Here is a 20,947-nt window from a genome sequence, read left to right as displayed (position 1 = left end):
CAAATATGGAATAATAGTATTAAAGAATTAGTTCACCCAAAAATGAAAATATTACTCACCCTTAAGTTGTTCTAAACCTATATGAATTTCTTTCTTGTGCTGAACACAAACTATGATATTAGGAAGATGGACCCCATTGACTTCCATAGAATTTTTTGTCTTCCATACTTTGGAAGTCAATGGGGTCCATCTTCCTAATATCTCTGTGTTCAGCACATAAGGGTGAGTAAATGAAGACAGAATTTTAATTTCTGGTAGAAATATCCCTTTAAACACAAATCACAAGAAATCTCTTATGCTCACCAAAGCTGCATTTATTTAAATAAAAATACAGTAAAAACAGTAATGTTAAATATTATTATGTAAATCAGCTGTTTTCTATGTGAATATACAGTAAAGTGTAATTTATTCCTGTGATCAAAGCTGGATTTTCAGCATCATTACTCCAGTCTTCAGTGTCACATGATCCTTCAGAAATCACTCTAATATGATGATTTGATGCTCAGGGAACATTTATGATTATTATCAGTGTTGAAAAGAGTTAATATTTTGTGGAAACTGTGATTTTTCCAGGATTCTTTGATTAATAGAAAGTTCAAAAGGACAGCATTTGGCGAATAGAAATCTTTTGTAACATTATGTGTTATGTACTGTCACCTTTTCAGTTTAATGCGTCATTGTTGAATAAAAGTATGAATTTCTTTTTCTTTTAAGATTAAAATACTTTTTGTTTGAGACTTTTTCCCAGTCATCTCAACAGCAACAAAACAAAAGTGTCCCAATCAACCTGAATTCACCACTATATTCCAGAGCTTTTCCCCCAGAGTGATGCATTTTGAGAGAGTGACACATCTGTTCACTACTGTAAAGATTATGGAGTAAACTGAAGACGCATCTCACCATCGTAAAAACAGAAAAGACTATCAGACAGGATTATCCAAAGGTGGTTTATATAATAGATATGCTTCAAAATATATTTTATAGACCCACTGTAGCGGCGCTCTTGAATAACGGGGTTTAATCAATCACATTTACATCAGAACTGATGCAAAACTGCCATAAATAAAACATTGGAAACTGAAGATAAATTCCCTCACAGTTTAGTTCTGCACGCGAATATTTCAGACACAGAGTAAAATTGGTCAAAAACGTCTTAACTTACAATGTAACAGATCAGCGAGTTTTCTCTCAGGAGTCGCTACAAAGTAACAGTAAAACTCCCGCGCACGGCGCGCGCTCACGTTCCTCAGCAGTTTTGAGCTGATTCAGCGACGCAAGATGTTCAGGTGATGTATGTGTATGTGTATGTATGTGTGTGTGTGTGTGTGTGTGTGTGTGTGTGTTTATGAACAGATGTAAATAAACTCACCACATGAGAACAAGCCGCAGAACTGTGAGGAACGAAATCATTTCACATGTAATTCCGACTGTCACGTGACGTGATGATGAGCAGGTGTTCCGGATCTCACCTGTCCTTGTTTGCAAACATGGACTAAAAATGAACACTTCCACAGCATTTATTAATCTTAGTCAATGTTAATTTCAACATTTACAAATCCAAAGTTGCAATTAACATTGACTAAGATTAATAAATCTAACATGAACAAACAAAAGTTTTACAAACATTAACAAATATTGTAAATATAATGTATAAATATATGCAATATAATAAATTAGACCTTATTTTAAAGTGTTTTAATTCCTTTTTATGTAACATTTATTTGAAAGTGAGTTTTCACTAAACAACATTGTGTGAAGTGGATCTTGGATTCATTGTGAAGAAGTTGTTTGTTCATCTCAGACTCCAAACACATGTAATATGACACATTACTGTTTATTTCATACATCAAAAAATCAAGCATGATTTTTATTATTGTACAAAGCTTCAACAGATTTGTGGTTTCTTAAGTTTGATAAATAATTTCATCTGTGCGCATAATGACCTGAGCGGAGGCGGGAGAAACGTGTGTGACGTTTGACAGGTTTGTGTGTTCAGGGTTTATTAGAAATGAAACGAACTTCAGAGCAGCATTTACTGAAAAACAGTTTCATGGACTGATCATCAAACACCAGAGCAAACGAGGAGAACTGCCGTTTCTGCAGTCAAAAGAACATGTTAATATTTATGAAAACCAGAATTCATTTGTAATGTGGAATGCTTCTGTATTCTTTGGTGAACCTCATGAAACATATCATACTTCACCCTGGAAAAAAGAAGTTATATTTTGTATGAATAAAATAAAGCCTGTGTTTAAAATGTATTTATACATCATTGCACTGGCCTTTTAATTACTTTTAAAGTAATTTTTATTGCCTTTTTTACTTCCACTACCATCAAAAGTTGAGTCGGCAACATTTTTGTTGTTTTTGTAAAAAGTCTCTTCCTTTTAACAAGGCTTGCATGTATTTAATCAAAAATACAGTAAGAACTGTGAAATATTATTACAACGTAAAACAGCTGTTTTCTAAGTGAATATATAGTAAAGTGTAATTTATTCCTGAGATCAAAGCTGAATTTTCAGCATCATTACTCCAGTCTTCAGTGTCACATGATCCTTCAGAAATCACTCTAATATGATGATATAATAACAGCTGTGCTACTTAACTTTGTGTAAACTATTTTAACCATGTAAACAGTTTTTCAGGATTCGTTGTTAAATAGACCCCAAATCTTTGAAAGTTTAGTGTATACTACGGTCCAAAAGTTTGGGGTAAGATTTTGTTTTTAAATAAATTCATATTTTTATTCATCAAGGACACATTATATTGATCATAAGTGACAGTAACGACATTTATAATGATACAAATGATTTCTATTTCAAATAAATGCTGTACAAAGAATCCTGAAAAATAAAATATATCAGTTTCCATAAACACATGAAGCAGCACAACTGTTTTCAACACTGATAATAATCATAAATGTTTCTTGATCATCAGATCATCATATTATTCTGATTTCTGAAGGATCATGTGACACTGAAGACTGGAGTAATGATGCTGAAAATTCAGCTTTGATCACAGGAATAAATTACACTTTACTAAATATTCACATAGAAAACAGATGATTTACATTGTAATAATATTTCACAGTTTTTACCGTATATTTGATCAAATAAATGTAGCCATTGTGAGCAGAAGAGACTCTTTCACAAACATTAAAAATCTCCCCAAACTTGTGAACGGTAGTGTATATCAATAAAATTTGGAAAAACGAATTATTTTCCTGCAGTACAGAAAGCCATCAAGAAAAATGTCACAGTCATGGGAAACATATGAGCGTAATAATCATAAAAACTGTCACAATGCCAAAAAACGTAATGGTCTTAAAATAGGCTAATTTTATTCACACAAAGGAAAAGAAACAGAGAGAAACAGGTCTTGGATTTTGATGTGTTCAGTGCATTTAAGCCAAAAATATACCATCTATAAATGTAAATCAGACTGGTTATATGAAGGATAATGAACGATCACACCGGAGTCAGTGTGGAAATACCTGTGGACCAAATTCAGCAGGAGCTCAAGAGTTCTCGAGAGATTCCCCAACGGCCGTCACACAGCGAACAAGCCTTTAACGACTATAACCTCCTCATGTTTAGCGTCGTATCCCACAGTGCTTTGCGATCTGTACCCCTGACCTCGCTTGACCTGTCCTTCGTGACCCCGGCGCTCAGTGAGGTTTGGGCACGTGACCGTCCACGTAGAAGTTCCTGGTGACCTTGGGCAGCGTGAGCTCGATGCCGTCCAGCTCCGGCGTGAGGATGATCTGGCAGCCGAGACGAGAGTTCTCCTGCAGCAGCGGAGCCATGTCCAACATATCGTCCTCCCTGCAGGGACAACACACACACACACACACACACACACACACACACACGTTACATGAGTGATGGTGAAAACTATTATGTAACGATTCTGGATAAATTGAGAATTATGATTTATGTGTTTAAAGAGAGATCATGATTCTCCTACGAATCTGAATAAACATCGAAACAAAATAACATGTAATTTATTAAAGGGTCTTACAAGATGTTGATTGCTACAGTTTATTTAAAAAATATCTTCTTTGGATTTTTTATTATGTATTGAAAATTGGTTTGAATGAATGATTCACTTTTTTGAACGAATCTCTTGAATGATTCAATGACTCACTCATAAAGACTTCACTAGTTTCTAGGGCTGGGAGATTTAAATCGTGATATTAGGCTTGTTTGAGATGCGCCTTGCCTCGCCTGAAATGTATGCGAGAGTAGGCGGCTGCAGTGAGAGGAGGAGTGAAAAAAGCGCAGGCAAGCCGGACAGATCTCTCTTCTCGCAGTGGATCTGACACCTGTGAGATCAAAGACGGATATCGCGGGATTCACGCTCGTGCACAGTGTTGCTAATAAACTGGATGGAATTGAAGTTCTGTTGCTTTTATATGAAAATAAATATAATGAACAAGACACCCAAAGTAGCCTACTTATTTAATTCCATTCCAAATACATGTTTATCAGTCTTTTTTTCTTTAATACAAACATGTTTTTTTTTTTTTTTTTATAAAAATTACATTGCATAACCCATAGAGATCGCACTGTTAGATAGTTTGGGAATATTCACACATAACGTATACACATAAAACATGATAGAGTTTTAAAATCAAACATTTTAAAAGAGAACAAATCATCACGGTTGTTTAAACCAATGAACATTAAGCTGTGTCGTCAGCAAGTCGTTTCCCATCATGCTTTTGATCAGCGCAGTCAGTGGAGAGCAACTGCGCTCGACTGCAGAATCCGACACCTCCGCTTTGCGCTCGCGAGAGATTTTTGACATATGTCAGCATGACATCAGAGCAAGGCGGACCGCACTCGGACACATTTCTAACCGGCATGCATCTCGCGCTGATCACCGGTGATCGGTTCTGCGCAGATTTTGCTCATCTCAAACAAGCCTATTGTTATGCGCATCTCGTCAGTAAAGCCGGTTCCTTGATTAGTAGTAAATCGCCATCACCTGCTTTCAGATGGAGCGGCAGTTACTACAAAGAGCCGTAGTTAACTGACAAGCTGAGCCATATCGCATTAAAATCGCTGGCGATACGTCCGTGATTTTAATGCGATATGGCTCAGCTTGTCAGTTACCTATGGCTCTTTGTAGTGAATGCCGCTCCATCTGAAAGCAGGTGATGGCGATTTACTACTAATCAAGGAACCGGCTTTACTGACGAGATGCGCATAACAATATCACGATTTAAATCGCCCAGCCCTACTTGTTTCATTACTGGATGAATCAGTGTTTTTGAACGTATCTCTTGAATGAATGATTTAATGAACATCACATAACCCTTTAAATGGAAAGGAACAACCTAAGCTCTTGATCAACTGGAACTCAATATGGAGCTGATTTATTATTTACAGTATTTTCCTTGTGAATTTCTTGGGCTTTTGAAGAAAATGTAAGAAATTGCAAATGAAAATAACAATACAATAAACTATAACTGTGTAAAAACAGCTATCTTAAGGTAGCTACAAGTATTACGTGGTTAAATGTCAAAATAACTGACATCATACACAAGAATTGTGTGGGGTGGGAGTAAATTAAGAGCGATCTGCTGTGACGTCACAATCGTGTTGCATTGTGGTCTTTGGATCTGCCTGATGTGCACATGAGTAGACTTGCTCCTTCGGTCAAAATCGAGGGGTCGAGGGTCTGTCCAGATAATCTTCCTTCGCCCACTTGACGAAGTTTAACGCACTTCAAAATGGCGCCATTCCCCTGAGGGGAAGTGCTTTTTTGAACGAATCTCTTGAGTGAATGATTCAATGACTCACTCATAAACGCTTCACTTGTTTAATTTCTGGATGAATCAGCGTTTTTGAACAAATCTCTTGAATGAAAGATTCACGTAACATTCTCATTTTCCACTAGATATTTTCCTCTACATCTCATCAGCAGTTTCGATGTCGGCACGCTCTACTCAGCGCTTGTCATATCACAACTATTCATTGTTTTTAACCACATAATGTTTATTTTAGGCTTCAGACATTTAAATACATATAATTTATAGCAAAACAATACATTTATAGTTGGTAAAATACACAATAGTGTCTATGGAAGCAGCAATAACAATCCATTCAAATTATATTTGCTGATATGTTTTATTCATATCAGATACACAGTGTAAGTAACTATAAAGTTTACTCTATTCTTCTCCCAGTTCACCGGCCACTTACTTTCATGTATTTCGGCAGAAACTGATGAGTTCACGTGCTTTAATAAATCCAACAGACAGGAATCTCTGAACTGCGGCCCAAACAAACATGACGGCACCCATCTCCCGTTACAGATCGAGATCATTTAGGTTTTTAAATGACATAAACTCACTTACACGTATTTGAGAATCGGAATAGAAGATAGATGATGACATGGTAAGCAAGTTTGTTAACATTTAGAAATAAAAGCGCTACATCTGTCATACAGCGCTATTCTGGCTGTGGTGAATCACGTGCCAAGCATGACGCGTCACCATGGAAACATGGGGGAGGGTTGCGATGCCGGCTCAACATCGTGACGTCTGTTAGCCATCGTGATGGACGATGGTATCGTCTATCTGCCCTACCCTAGAACAGACGGCTCCGTGTGTCATAAACCGATCGATCTGCGCAGCGCCGCTTCAAGTCGAACACACCTTTCACTTGTTTTATCACTGGATGAATCAGCGTTTTTAAACAAATCTCTTGAATGAATCATTCAATGACTCACTCATAAAGACATTTTTAACAGTCACTTGTCGCCATCTACTGGTGTAACAATGTAATTGATACAATATTTATAAGTTGCTTTCAAAAGGTGATTTACTACATTTTGATTGCTACAGTAGACATCAGTGTCTTTATCCAAACTATAAACTTATAATCCCAGTATTTCTGTGATAATTTGAATTATTGTAACAGACTTAGCCGAATCATTGTCATGTAGGAATAAGATTGCATGGGTGTTTGAATAGAGATTGCGATCTTTCAATGATTAATCATGCAGCTCTACCATAATGTTGTATTCTACTTGCCTTTCTTCAGGATCTGGAAGTTTATCGCAGTAGTCGCTGTTCACGTACACGTGACACGTCGAGCAGGCCAGAGACGCTTCACAGGCCCCTGAGAACAGAGACATGAGACACACATCTTCATTATCTTTCAAATTCTAAAAAAGGAAAATAGAGCAATAAAAATAAACTAATAAAACAAAATAGTACAAATAAAGTACAGCACATGCAGCAACTGTGGTAACTGGGATACTATGACAAAGATATCGCTTTTTTCCCCATGAATAAATTATTGATCCTTTAGAATGAAAGCTGTATCATATACTTGGATATTTATATGAGCAATACCATGCTCATAGCCATGCGAAATGGCTCTATATCTCTATCAGATGAGCTGCAGAGTTAATTTTGCGTTAATAAAATCAAACACTAATTTCACATATTTTGTCATTCAATAATTCAAGCACTTTTCAAGTACCTTTCAAATAAATATGGCTGTTTTCAAGGGGTTTCAAGCACTTTAAGCACCTTGCACGAACCCTGCAAGTTGACAAAAAGACTGAATCCAGTATTTAGTGATAGTATAGGAAATGTATAAGCAATTTAAAAGGCCGGTGAAGGATTTACAGCTCAACTGTAATTAAAGGCTTTTGAGATGACCTGCTGTCAAAAGTCTATCGCAAAGGCTTTCATGTCCCCACCAATGTCAAAATCAAACCTACGCCCTTGCATATTATGAATATGAACCTCAAAGACAGAGTGAAGATATTTGAACTCACCTTCAAGATCAACGCCATGCTTGTGCGCCAGGTAAAGAACATTATCGCCAACTTTCCCCTTGACTGGAATCCTCTGTCCAGAACGGTCGATATACACAACATTAACACTAGAGTAAAGGATTAAATAAACCAGTCAGTCCAGCAGCACTGTTTAAGTGTATCGACACAGCAGGGTCTGTAAACTCACACATGCTCGTGTCTGTCCTCCTCAGGTGAGCTGCTGTCTTCACTCTGACACACACCTGACGCACACAAACACAGTTACACAAACTACTAATACGCCATCAGCGGCTGATGCGTGTATGTGTGAAGGACGCACCGATGCTGGTCTGCAGGCGCCTGTTGGGAGATGAAAACCCGTCGACAGCTCGTCCAACAGCGACTCCCGTACAAACCTTTAACCGGTGAAGCGGGCAGATGCTGCAGACCGGAGAAACTCGTACGAACCGCTGAGTGAAACTCACGCCCGCCCGGACCGCTGCGGACGCCGCCATGACACTGTTGTGATCACGTGACCTGTGCTGGCCAATAGCAGACGAGACGTGATGAAGTCACGGTGTAATTTGGATGTTAGGATGGAATTAAGAAATACACAAATAAACATATTAAATAATTATCGTTTTCTAGTAAATGGACAATGAAATAATTAATAACTGCTTAGAAAAAGTATACGCTTGTAACCACATTGTATCAAGATTTATCCGTTTGCATAAAGGAGCTGGAAACAATAGATCATAATTTTCTTTTTCTTTTTGGTTTTCTGAAGAGTTATTTAGTATTTTAATTTCCTCTACTTCTCTTGTTGTTTATATTAGCTGCAGAATTGCATATTTCGATATAATTATTCATATATATAAATATAATTTATATATATTTATATATATTTGTGGAAGGTTTGGACTCTTCCTAACAAGTATCTATTGATAAATAAAGTCAAAGAGATTTCTTTTAAGCTTATTCATCGGTATTATCATGTTAAAACTTTCATTGTGTCAAAATTTAAAGTATAGATGTGATTTGTACTTTCTGTGATTCACAACCAGAGACTCTTGCATCTTTTCTGGCATTGTGATCATACAAGAAAACTTTGGCAAGACATTTGCCAGTTCATTGTAAACTATATAAGACTTTGAGCTTTATTTCAAGTGTGTTTTGTTTGGGTTTTTCATTTTTGAGAAGCATGAAAATGTTTATTTTCTTTCCAACTTAATTATTTTGCATATTAAATCTTTATTTAATATTACTATTTAATGTTATGCAGGGAAGATTGTTATATTTATGTGATCTGTTTAATCAATATTTCCACATTTATTTATTCATTATTTAATTTTTATATATTTTTCAGCTTTTTAAAAATTATTATTATTATTATTTTCTCAATTCAAATGTGATGTCATATTTGGCTGTCCATGAACCCCTGGCTCTTCTGTATTCTGTAAGTAAATGTAAAAAAAAACATTTAATCGATTGCCGAGTTCACGCGCATAGGTTTAGTCATGGGTTTAGTCGGGTTTAGTTACCTATGATCACGCGCGTGAACTCGGCAATCGATTACTTTGGACTTCAACCGAAAAACAGGATGTAAACAGGTATTTGCGCTGGCTTAAATAACATAATTTTTATACATATCTTTTACATCTACTGCAGTCAGATCCACTCGTGAATCACTCACATTTTCTGTGCACTTGTAATGACAGAAATCTTTTAGTTAAGAGCCTAAAAGCAGGTTTAGTACTTGCCCCATTGAAGTCAACAGGGTGCAAATTTTAAAAATAGAATAACTTGGTGTAGGCAACACCGATTTTTGTAGTTGTTCTCTGTATTGACAGCACTCCAAATGTACAATAAAATGAGCTCAATGTTAAAATTGACCGGAGTTCTCCTTTAAAACATTGAGAACATGATGAGGGAAATCAGCAACAGTGTGTATTATTTTTCTACATGTTGTTTTAGATCAATTACAGATAATTTTGTATGTTTAAATTATACAGTAATTGTCAATAAATACATTTCCTCACACCAATACATTCAATTTTATTGATACATTTGAAGAGTAAGTATTTGCAATATTGTAACAAAACTTTGTAATGTATTTGTGCCCATCTCTAATTACAAACCATTTCATTTTCAGACCAACTGGACCTGCTCAAATGATGCTTAAGCTTTTCTCATAAATAACATCACTTTTTTTGATCCACACTTTAACTTATTTTCTAACCAGTTGGTCTCAAACTCATTTTGTAGGTCATTAAATTAACTTATAAACAGATTCTTAATTATGACAACTACACCCTTTGACCTTGAATTCAACTCTGCACAGCCGCTTATGCACACACACACACATAAGTCTGCAACGCTCTCCAGCCTAACACTCACAGTGCTACAGTGTCAATACTATAAGACATCCCATAAATGTTATTTTCATTATATTATAAATACAATTCATATGGAACAGTTACATAATTGCCTATATATAAGGCCTATATATAAATAAACAAAATAATAAACCATTCGATGTAATAAATTAGCTAAATACGTCAAACAATGAGGCAGGGTAATTGTATTATTATGCATATTACACAACAATGTAACTGATATTCATTCACTGACTCCCATCAGCAATTCGGTAACAGCGTTCAGTCAGAATTTCTCTACACAAAACCTGACGACACTCATCGGATCTCTCTGGATGATAAGGATATGGTTGATCCTCAAACACGTGTGTCATATTTCTCTTCTCCTCAGACAGAATGAGACGAGTGTCTGCTGTGTTGGGATCCAGTGTAAGATTACTTGTATCTGAAGATCAGTAGAGAGAACAAATCAACATTAACCACAGATACATGTGTGTGCGAACATACCTGTGTCATATTCCTAGATTTACAGTATAAAAACACACACATTTACTTAACAATGATATTAATTATAATAAACAAATTATAAATGTTACATTATTAATACATAAAGACATACCAGATTTCTGTGGTTTATAGATAAAGCTAATTAAGCAATATAACATGAGCAAGAGTGAAAAAACAGCAAGGATCACAATGATCAAAGACGCCTGTCTAATGCTTGTTTATAAGAAATAGTGAAGACGAATGAAAGAACCGTGTGTGTAAGACCCAAAACGTGTGTTAGCTTGTCAAAATGATCCCTTGATTCCGAAGACAATGAAGCTTAAGAAGAAGATCCAGAGTCAAAACATGGAAGCACCTCGATTGGTTTTAAACACTATGAAGGATCTCAATCAAAAATTCCATGTAAAACCTGTACAATAGATCACGTGTGGCCATTCAAAGAGGAAATATGACACACCTGTAAGCACAACATGACCAAATATAAAAAAATAAAAAATAAAGCCTACCCTTTCTTAAAGGGACAGTTTAATAATAACTTTAATAATAATATAATAATTAACTTTAACTTTAATAATAACTTTATTTATATAGCAATTTCAATGCTTCTTAGCATAAAGTGCTTCACAAAAGGCAAAAAGACAAAAAATGCCTTATACAAACAAAACCAAGATACAAATATATAATTTTGATACACACAAAAAATGATTCTGTCATAATTTACTCATTCTCATGTCATTCCAAACCTGTATGGATTTCTTCTGCCGAGCAAAAAAGATGATATTTTAAAGTTTTGGTGACCACTGACTTCCATTGTAAGGGAAAAAATCTTCTATAGTGTTCCACAGAATAAATAAAGTCATACAGGTTTGGATGATGTGAGGGTGAGTAAATCAAGTTTCAAGTTTGTATTTATTTATATAGCACATTTAAAAACAGCAAACATGGCTGACCAAAGTGCTGAACAAAGTACAAGATAAGAGACAAGGAAAAACCACAAATTTATGACAAAAACTCACAATGAATTAAAAGCTAAAGAAAAAAGTAGGTTTTAAGAAAAGATTTAAAAATAGTTAAAGACTCTGCCGATCTGATGTAAACCGGAAGGCTGTTCCACAGCCTAGGGCCGGCAATAGCAAAGGCTCTATCTCCTCTATGCTTTAACCATGATCTGGGTACAGACAAAAGTCTCTTATCACCAGACCTCAGGTTTCATGTGGGATTGTGTGGAGTAGCTCAGACAAAAAGCTCTGTGCCAGATTATTTAAAGATTTAAAAACAAAGAGAAGAATTTTAAACTCAATTCTAAAATGCACAGGTAGCCAATGCAGCGATTTCAAGATAGGAGAAACATGATCAAATTTACGTTTTCTTTTGAGGAACTTTTAAAGGAACAGCAGCATTTTGTACTAATTGGAGATAAGCAATCGAGTATTTGGACATGCCATAGTAAAGAGAGTTGCAATAATCCAAATGCGATGTAATAAGCGCATGGATTGCAATTTCTAAGGTTTTCTCAGAGAGAGAGGATTTGATCTTAGAGAGAAGACGTAGCTGGAAAAAACAAGAACTAATCACCGCATTTATTTGTTTTTCAAATTTGAGGTTCTGATCCAAGAAAACACCTACGTTTTTAACCCCCTGGGGTCGGCAATCACGCCGGCGTGATCTGCTCGTTTTTTTCCTTATCAGTGCAAAAGAGATACAAATTACAATGTTGAATATTGATCTTACATACTTGTGTTATACATCAATCGATCCTGTTAAGTGTGTATTATTTTATGTATACTCACAATAAAAACAAAGTGTTGTGCTTTTCGCCAAATAAAGAAAAATAAACATGATGCGAGTTCTGCTTTCTCTCTGTCAGTTAAGTCCATTCTGAAACGTGTTCAGAATGTGTTCTGAAACGATCACACCTGTGAAACGCCCACATCAGCTGGATAACGCACACCGCTAGTTCACTTTCAGACTCATATACTTTATGACGCTGTGAGGAATAATACTACCTTAATAATAATCCTGGAAAATTTACCTCAGAAGTTCTGGAAGTTTCATTTCGAGGAGCAACAGATCCAGCTGAGGAATAGGTCAGTTACATATTTGCTTTGTTCTAATCGCAAGTCTGTACACGCAAAAAGACTGTTTAAATATGAATCGCGTTTCTGTGTGTGAATGAATGAACGCACAGATGCGCACTGTTGTGTAGCTACTACAGCTGGCAAAAAGACTGTTTAAATATGAATCGCGTTTCTGTGTGTGAATGAATGAACAGCTTTTACCAAACTCTATTGCTATACTGAGATGAGTAAAAATCGACTACAAAAATCGGGTAGATTATAAAGTTTTTACTGTAAAATACTGCCACATCAAATAAGCTTATAATGTTGCCAATTTCTGCTCATATGTTAAATATATATATATATATATATATATATATATATATATATATATATATATATATACAGTATATATATATATATATATATACAGGGTGCGATTTGCCGGGGGGGATGCGTGGGATTTCCCCCTTTCTGGTCAATGTATCCCTGCCTCTGCTTAATTATTTTTATCCCCGGTGGGGATAAATTTACCCCCCCCCCCTCAAAGTGATCAGTGCTACTACACTAGTGGCGAGACGGATCACAAAACTTATCATGGATCCGTGGTTTGATTAAAGTCAATTTTATTTTAAAATGCTACTTTGGCTGGCTCTGATAGCTGCCGCAGCCTCTCTGTTGCTCAATGTCCCGCCCACGGCGCTATCTGATTGGTTACACCTCACGAGTAATAGCCTATCAACACTTGCGAGATGGTTGCAGGTCCGTTGGGCAGTGGAGCTGTGTGTCGAAAGGAAGGCATATTCACAGTAATATGCTGAATAATATTCAGCATATTACTGAAGCGGGAATAAACATCACAGTCTGATTATCTGTTTCTATGATGACAAGCAGAGTTAGTGTCCCAGTCACACCACTGAGAATGGCCGAAGTTATACATATGCCTACGGTGTTTCACTCCATTGAGGCTAAGCGAAAAAAAAAAAAAAAAAAAAAAAAGCTAAAGCAAAGGTTTTTTGATTACTCACACACTCTTTAGCGTCTGGCGCGAGTGATTTCAATGTTAAGTCAATGTAAAGACGCGTTTACGCGCGTCTAGTGGTCCTGCGGCGCGAATGAGGCGTTTAGCGCGGCGCGGGCGCCGTGTCCAGTTCGCGCGAATGAGGCGAACTGACTAACACAGATAATGCATGGATGTCTTTTCTATCATTTTACTGTAGCTCAGCATCGCTTTGTAAAGTTAACGTTATTACTTTAACAGCAACCGTAAAACAGTTTCTACTGTGATGTGTGATGGTTTAACTTTGCAATCAATCGTGGTTCATTCTTACATGTTTTTTTCGTTGTGCATGATCACAGTTCATATGTGTGGGGAAAGATAAGCTATTATAGTAAAAATATTGCGTTAGGCTACTTCATGCAGGGCCGGATTAACCATTAGGGCAACTGGTCACTTGCCCAGGGGCACATGACATCAAGGGGCCCTGACAGGGGCGGAGCTCAGTCAGATCCAGGTAAATAAAAATGTTTTTGATAATACAATTTTCGTTTAACAACATTAACGTTAAACAATTAAACGTCAAAAACAATTAAAACTCTCTCGTAATAATATTAATAAGAACATGCTAATTCGTCTCTTCAGTTACGTCACGCCAGCGCCCAGCTAGTAATTTTCTTTTTTGCGCAAATCGGATTTTAACTAGCAGCGCCCTTTTTATGTTATTACAAAAATGGCTTAACCGCTATCTATGATGCATTTAATAAAGAAAAACGTCTTGACAAAGATGACTGGACGCCGTAACAACTTAACACTTTTGTTGTTTGAAAAGAAAACTAACAGATAGGCTAAGTTTATGACGATGTGAAAATATTCAATTCAAAACCCAGACGGACATTTGTTCTATAGAGTCTGTAATCTAACAAAGATATCAATAGCAATATTAGTTTTAACATTAGGCTCTGTGACCATTGTAGCCTATATCGACATGAAATATTCATTCAAAATCATTCGTGCATTAATGCTGCATAATTGTGAGAATGCTTTGACGCCTTTCTACAGCGCACGATGCTTAAGGGAATGTTTGCCAATTCCACCAACTGCGGTAAACGTAGTCTATAATTTGTATTATTTAAAATTACTTTTAACATTTAAAAACAGACGTTTTCAGATTCCAAAGCTTTCAGAAGGTTCCTAATGGCAATACTGCTTTCCTGGTAGCCTTGAGTAAATTAACTTGTCTAAGAAAATGATTCATAAAACGAATAAATATCAGTCGAGCCTATGTTTACTTTAGTCACTGACACAGACGAAAATGAAAAGACTCAGTCAAAGTTCGGCTTAAGGAGGGGAAGAAATAGGCCAGGATAAGAAGACTGAGAGAATAAGAAATATGAAGATGAGGAGCAGGTATTGACAAATAATCTAATGACAAGGTTTTAAAGCTATTTCTTATAATTTTTTGGCCTTCAAAAGTCTTAAATTGCACATATGTAGGTCAGAGAAATCAAAATTTTCTCGGGGGAGCATGCCCCCGAACCCCCCTACCTGGGGGGGGCCTTGAGTCTTGTTGCCCAGGGTAGAGGGCTGCATTGGGATTGAGTGGACCCAGCGCAAATCTTGCGGGAGCGGGCGGTTTGAACTTTGCTGCGGGCGGGAATGGGCGGCTAAAAAAAACACTGCGGGATCGGGAGGTAGCCTAGCGACATGATGGAGATGTCAATAATGGCACTTTTCCACTACACAGTACCAGCTCGCTGTGTAAAAGTTGTAATCTGCTTCCAGGTACTTTTTTTTCGTACCACCTCCGGCGAGGTTCTAAACGAGCTGAGGCGATACTAAAATGTGACGTGAAAACACGGCAGACTGCTGATGCAGTGCAAATGCAGTGATGAAGTTCATGTTCTCATGATTTATTTCTATGAATACAATTTTTTCAAAACATCCCCCCCTCTGTTTTTTTCACAAATCGCACCCTGTATATATATACAGTATATACAGTATATACAGTATATATATATATATATATATATATATATATATATATTAGGGGTTGCACGACTACTGATTTCTGCTAGTCGATTTCTTATCAAAACAATACTCGAGTTACTCGACTACTCGTCCTTCATGCTACTGTAAATGAAAAGACATGAAATAGCTAGATCTTATCAGTAAACATTTATTAATTCATAGCCTAATGCAACAATTACATAGGTAAACTCTCAAAACATTATAATTATGACATTTCATTTTTAAATTTGCATGTAACAGTCTAAAGCCAAATAAATAGCCGTTCTTGCCTTTCATTTTAGACGTCTGCTTCTAGGGGCCGTCACATATCGCATCTTTTTCGCGCTCAAGGTCGTTATTTCAAATGTAGGCGCGCGGCGAGCGCGCTCATAATAAAAGCAACATGGTGCGTTAGTTTTTCCAGGCGGGTTTTTCCTTCTCATCTCCAGAAATCTAGTAGTAAAGATAATGCAAGGGCTAGAAATAAATGAATCCTTTGCTGAATGATACTTCCTCGTCGTCATCATGGAGAGCGCAGTTTGGTTGCATAGCAACGACAGACGCCACGGGAGCGCAAGCGCTTGTAGGAGACAGTGGCACGGCCGCGCGCGCTTTCCACAAGTTTTTAGACACAATATGTGAACGGCCTCTTGCAGAGTTGGCCAATTACATTATTTTTGCCATCCTTGATGAAATACTTCCACACATCTGACGTGTGGTGTCTGTTGGTGACGTTCGCCATTTTTAATTCATTTATGGTTAATGGACGCTCGAGTAGTCGATTGTTTCCGACAGGGTCGACTAGTGGTTGAAGTAGTCGATCTATCGACTACTCGACTAGTCTATGCAAGCCCTAATATATATATATATATATATATATATATTATGTTTTGGCAAAAATAAAGTCATCAACTAAGATGTTATAGTGTTTGTTCTAATGTAGGCTATATTCAAACTAATTAGTTCTTTACTTTGAAATACGTATGATAAAATGTATGTTTTTACAAAGAAAGATTACACTGGAAATATCATTAATTTTAATTGTTGTAATTGTATAACCTTTTTAATAAAATAGCAAAAATATATATAAGGATAGATGTAAACAAAATCTTAAAAGGTCAATATAAACCTTCTCTTTAAATAATTTTTATTGTGTTTTAATAGTGACAAATTTGGGTAGAGAATATATTCCAAAACTTTCTGAAAATACAGTACAATTAACTGCACAATTACTAGAAATGTTTACCTTGGATATTATACAATTTTCAAGCACAATTTGTGAAAAAAACAACAACAACTGTGTTTCCAACTGTATATATATACACACACTCTCACCTAAAGGATTATTAGGAACACCATACTAATACTGTGTTTGACCCCCTTTTGCCTTCAGAACTGCCTTAATCTTCCATCAGGACGTAGATATAGAGTAATGGGAGGGAAAACAAGGAGGTTTAAGAACTCATTCATACCAACTGCTATTCTAATGTTAAATAATCTGTAATCATGAGTGTTTATTATGTGAGTGTTTGCTATGTGAGTGTTTTTTGTGATGTGCAGCACCTGTGCAAAACCAATTTCCTAAGGGATAAATAAACTCGAACTGAACTGAACTGAACAGATTGTGAAATACTCAGACCGGCCCGTCTGGCACCAACAACCATGCCACGCTCAAAATTGCTTAAATCACCTTTCTTTCCCATTCTGACATTCAGTTTGGAGTTCAGGAGATTGTCTTGACCAGGACCACACCCCTAAATGTATTGAAGCAACTGCCATGTGATTGGATGATTAGATAATTGCATTAATGAGAAATTGAACAGGTGTTCCTAATAATCCTTTAGGTGAGTGTATATGTATGTATATATATATATATATATATATATATATATATATATATATTAGGGGTGTAAATCGGACAGTTAATCACGATACGATACGATATCGATTCCCTCAGCCAGCGATACGATATTTTCCGATACTTCAAAAAATTCCACGATACGATTCGATTCGATTCGATTCAGGGCTATATCGATCGATTAATCGATATTTAGATATTATGTTCACACAACCAGTTACGTTTTTATTAACTCACAAATGCAACCAAAATATATAACATGAACGTTTAATTAAACTCTTTGAAAATTGCACACCCTCTCCCAATTGGGACATTTATAACAGAAGTGGTCATTTGCAAGTACTCCGTTCTTGTTCATTTTCATAAATCATGTTTTTTATTATTATTGTGCATTCCAAGTAATATCAATCAAACTGCAGCTGGGTTGTTTTGATTAATAATAATAATAACAAGTTAAAAAACACAGGTAAATTACAAAATTAAAGTTAATTGAAAGTATGCTTTAATATGTTAAAAAAAATTTTTTTTTTTTTTTTTTTTTTAGCAGAGCAGAGCAGATACATTCACATTTCATCTTTCTGAGTCAAACAAAACCAAGTAATTGCTATGATAAATAATACAACACTCGGTTAATCTTCATAACGTTAATCTCCTCAGCTGACATAGACGCCTAACAAACTTTGTTGTTGTGATAACGTACACGCAGTACAGAGAGCTTTTCCCTCACCACTAAACGAGCTGCTTTAGTGGGTTCCGTGAAAATGTTTCAGGTTTTATTTTCCTTTTACGCCCTTTAGAAGATATCACGAGTTCATTGAAATTATCCATCCTCGATCACTTTTAGTCAGCTTTAACGAAACTCCTCTTAGCTAGCGCGTCTTTTCAAAGTGACATCTGACCTGAATACTGCACGCTGAGTCGCTAATACGGATTTATCGTGTTGTGTTCACCAACAAGGGTGCGACTGCTTGTCTGTTTCTGCTGTAAAACATGAACTCGCGATGCCTTGACAGCGGACAATACCGACTTTTGTGAAAAAAAAAACTTGTTTAGGGTTCAGTCAGTCTTGTCAGGCGTCTTTTTCAGATGAGGAGATTAACGTTACACACCGGCAGGCGGTTGGTGAGTAAACGAAAATGTGCGCTTTGGCGGAAGGATGTTACGTGAGAATGTGGAGGTGTCAAAATAAAGGTGTATATCGATATTTTAAGTGTGGAATCGATGCATCGTATCGTTAGACGTTATATCGATGCATCGATCCATATCGATGTATCGTTACACCCCTAATATATATATATATATATATTGTCCTTGCATTCTTTCCTGTGTCTCAGTGACACACCTGAATGAAAGGCTCATTATGTATGCGGGCCCCATTGTCTCCTCAGGTGTGAACCACTCTATATTCATGATGGTGTCATTGGATCGTTCACGCCCATTCGCATATTGCCTTTCCAAACAAAAAGTGTTTTACAAAATTTAAATCAATGTATTGTTTTATGTGAATGATTAGGCAGGATGATTTTCACATCATTTTGAAGAAAAAACTCTAGGCGACAAAATGCATTAGTCAAAAGTCTTGTTGACACATATTTAGTGTTTTTTGGCCTTATTTCAGAAACTTTCATTTTATTTTTTTTCAATAACCATGCATAAACATTATTCTCTCAAAAATACAAACATGTACACACATGTTGCTCACATATTATGGTAGCCCTGTTTGTGCTAAATAGAGTGTAATTATACCTTTGCCATTAAGGTTTATAAGCAACTGAAAAAAGCACAAATGTCAGGGCATGTCAGAACATCTCAAGGACCCCAAAAACACCTTAGACCCCAGAGGGTTAATGCAGGATGAGGTAGAAGGAGAAAGGTAATCTAGGTCAATGTTACTGCTCTTAAAGTTTTCATGGGAAACAAAGACAATAACCTCGGTTTTAGATTCATTCAGAAATAAGAAATTTTGAGAAAACAACATTTTCACTTCATCTAGGCATGCAAAAAGAGATTTCAGAGCAGCATGTTTGTTGCATTTCAGAGGCAAATAAATTTGGGTATCATCTGCATAGTAGTGAAATGATACACCATGCTTTCTGAAAATGGAGCCCAGAGGAAGTAAATACATGGAAAAAAGAATGGGTGCGAGAATTGAACCCTGCGGCACTCCATAGGAGAGTTTGGCAGGTGAGAAAGAATAATTACCCAGTCTAACAGAGAAACTTCTATTTGTTAAATATGATTTAAACCAACTGAGGACAGTTCCCTGGATGCCCACAAAACATTCTAGTCGGGATAAGAGAATTTTATGATCAACTGTATCAAAAGCCGAGGTTAGGTCTACAGTATTAGGATCACAGAGTCAGTCGCACACATTATATAATTAGAAACCCGTAATAAAGTCGACTCGTGCTTTGCAGAGGCTTAAAGCCAGACTGGAAAGTTGAAAAAAATTGATTTGAGCTAAGAAAAGACTGGAGTTGAATGAACTGGAGTTTTCTCCAATGCTTTAGTAATAAAATGAAGTGTCAAGATAGGTCGAAAATGATTAAAATCCCTATCATCAAGTGAAGGTTTCTTGAGAAGAGGTGTAAAAGTAGCTTGTTTTAGGCTATCAGGGATGGTCCCTGTGCATAAGCATTTATTCAGAAAAGACACCAAACATGTTCCAACCAACTTGAAACTTGGTGAGTAAATAATTACAGACATTTAAAATTTTGGGTGAACTATCTTTTTAAGAAGGCCTACTTCGAGATTGATATTGTAACAAAGAAAATAAGTAATCTTTTCCTTTATGCAGCTCTACTTCAGACCCTTTCGTCATTTTATTCCACTGTACACTTGTAGATGGTAAGACTGAAAAACAATTTCAAACAATTACAGGATGAGATGAATCTTTCTGCTCAACATACTTGAGTTTGTTCAGTGTGAATTTTGGATCCTTCAGTAGATCAGAGAGCATCTTGACTCCTGATTCTCCCAGACGATTGTGTCTCAGTCCCAGTTCTCTCAGGTGTGAGGGGTTTGAACGCAGAGCTGAAGCCAGATAACCACAGCCTTCATCTGTCACCTTACAGCAACACATACTACAAACATAGACAGAAATAAAGAAGATATACAAGACATTAGAACTCACAACAAAAGCTTGTTAAATCTTTTGAATAATTACACATCCATTTAATATAAACTGATAAGAGTTTAATATTTTCCATTTCATAAACTATAAGTTCTGCTGAAAGGGGAAAATGGTTCTGATCACCAGTTGATCTATACAGCCATCTACCAGATACTGAGGATCATAAGAAAATAGATGTGTATCTCCTAAAAGAAATAGCAGTGTTCAAGTAAGTTTGTGTTTTAGGTTCTGAGT

At 36.3% G+C, this 20,947-nt stretch overlaps 4 protein-coding genes across 8 annotated transcripts in view; all 4 read right to left on the bottom strand.

Annotated features, from left to right (window-relative positions):
- The window catches only part of LOC307165431 (G-protein coupled receptor 4-like), a 706,289-nt gene that overhangs the window by 232,992 nt on the left and 452,350 nt on the right, over positions 1 to 20,947 (bottom strand). The window lies entirely within an intron of this gene.
- The window catches only part of zglp1 (zinc finger GATA like protein 1), a 147,147-nt gene that overhangs the window by 7,957 nt on the left and 118,243 nt on the right, over positions 1 to 20,947 (bottom strand). The window contains exon 2 of the mRNA XM_079883023.1: positions 1,370 to 1,387. The gene's annotated coding sequence lies outside the window, so the exon portion shown is untranslated. The remainder of the gene's footprint in view (positions 1 to 1,369; positions 1,388 to 20,947) is intronic.
- On the bottom strand, positions 1,376 to 8,314 carry fdx2 (ferredoxin 2). Of its 3 annotated transcripts, XR_013822479.1 has the most exons (6): positions 8,117 to 8,311; positions 7,985 to 8,039; positions 7,798 to 7,904; positions 7,039 to 7,130; positions 3,494 to 3,820; positions 1,865 to 2,204 (listed from the first exon to the last, which is right to left on the bottom strand). XR_013822479.1 is itself a non-coding variant. In XM_079883044.1 (5 exons), the coding sequence occupies exons 1-5, from the start codon at positions 8,289 to 8,291 to the stop codon at positions 3,668 to 3,670; spliced, it is 582 nt and encodes a 193-aa protein (XP_079739170.1). In that variant the 5' UTR covers positions 8,292 to 8,314; the 3' UTR covers positions 1,376 to 3,667. The 3 variants fall into 3 exon arrangements, 2 of the variants coding, with proteins under 2 accessions (XP_079739170.1, XP_079739169.1); XM_079883044.1 differs by having other exon boundaries at positions 1,376 to 3,824; positions 7,043 to 7,130; positions 8,117 to 8,314; XM_079883043.1 differs by having other exon boundaries at positions 1,376 to 3,820.
- LOC307165397 (NACHT, LRR and PYD domains-containing protein 3-like) overlaps positions 9,703 to 20,947 on the bottom strand; it is a 31,122-nt gene continuing 19,877 nt past the window's right edge. For all 3 annotated transcript variants that reach the window (XM_079882989.1, XM_079882990.1, XM_079882991.1), the window contains 2 exons: positions 20,490 to 20,663; positions 9,703 to 10,596 (listed from right to left, as the gene is read on the bottom strand). In XM_079882989.1, coding sequence (XP_079739115.1) covers positions 10,587 to 10,596; positions 20,490 to 20,663 — 184 coding nt within the window. In that variant the 3' untranslated portion in view covers positions 9,703 to 10,586. The remainder of the gene's footprint in view (positions 10,597 to 20,489; positions 20,664 to 20,947) is intronic.

The sequence above is a fragment of the Squalius cephalus genome (genome assembly GCF_949319135.1).
Source record: "Squalius cephalus genome assembly, chromosome: 10".
Taxonomy (NCBI): Eukaryota; Metazoa; Chordata; class Actinopteri; order Cypriniformes; family Leuciscidae; genus Squalius; species Squalius cephalus.
This window is presented reverse-complemented; position numbering and strand designations above follow the sequence as displayed.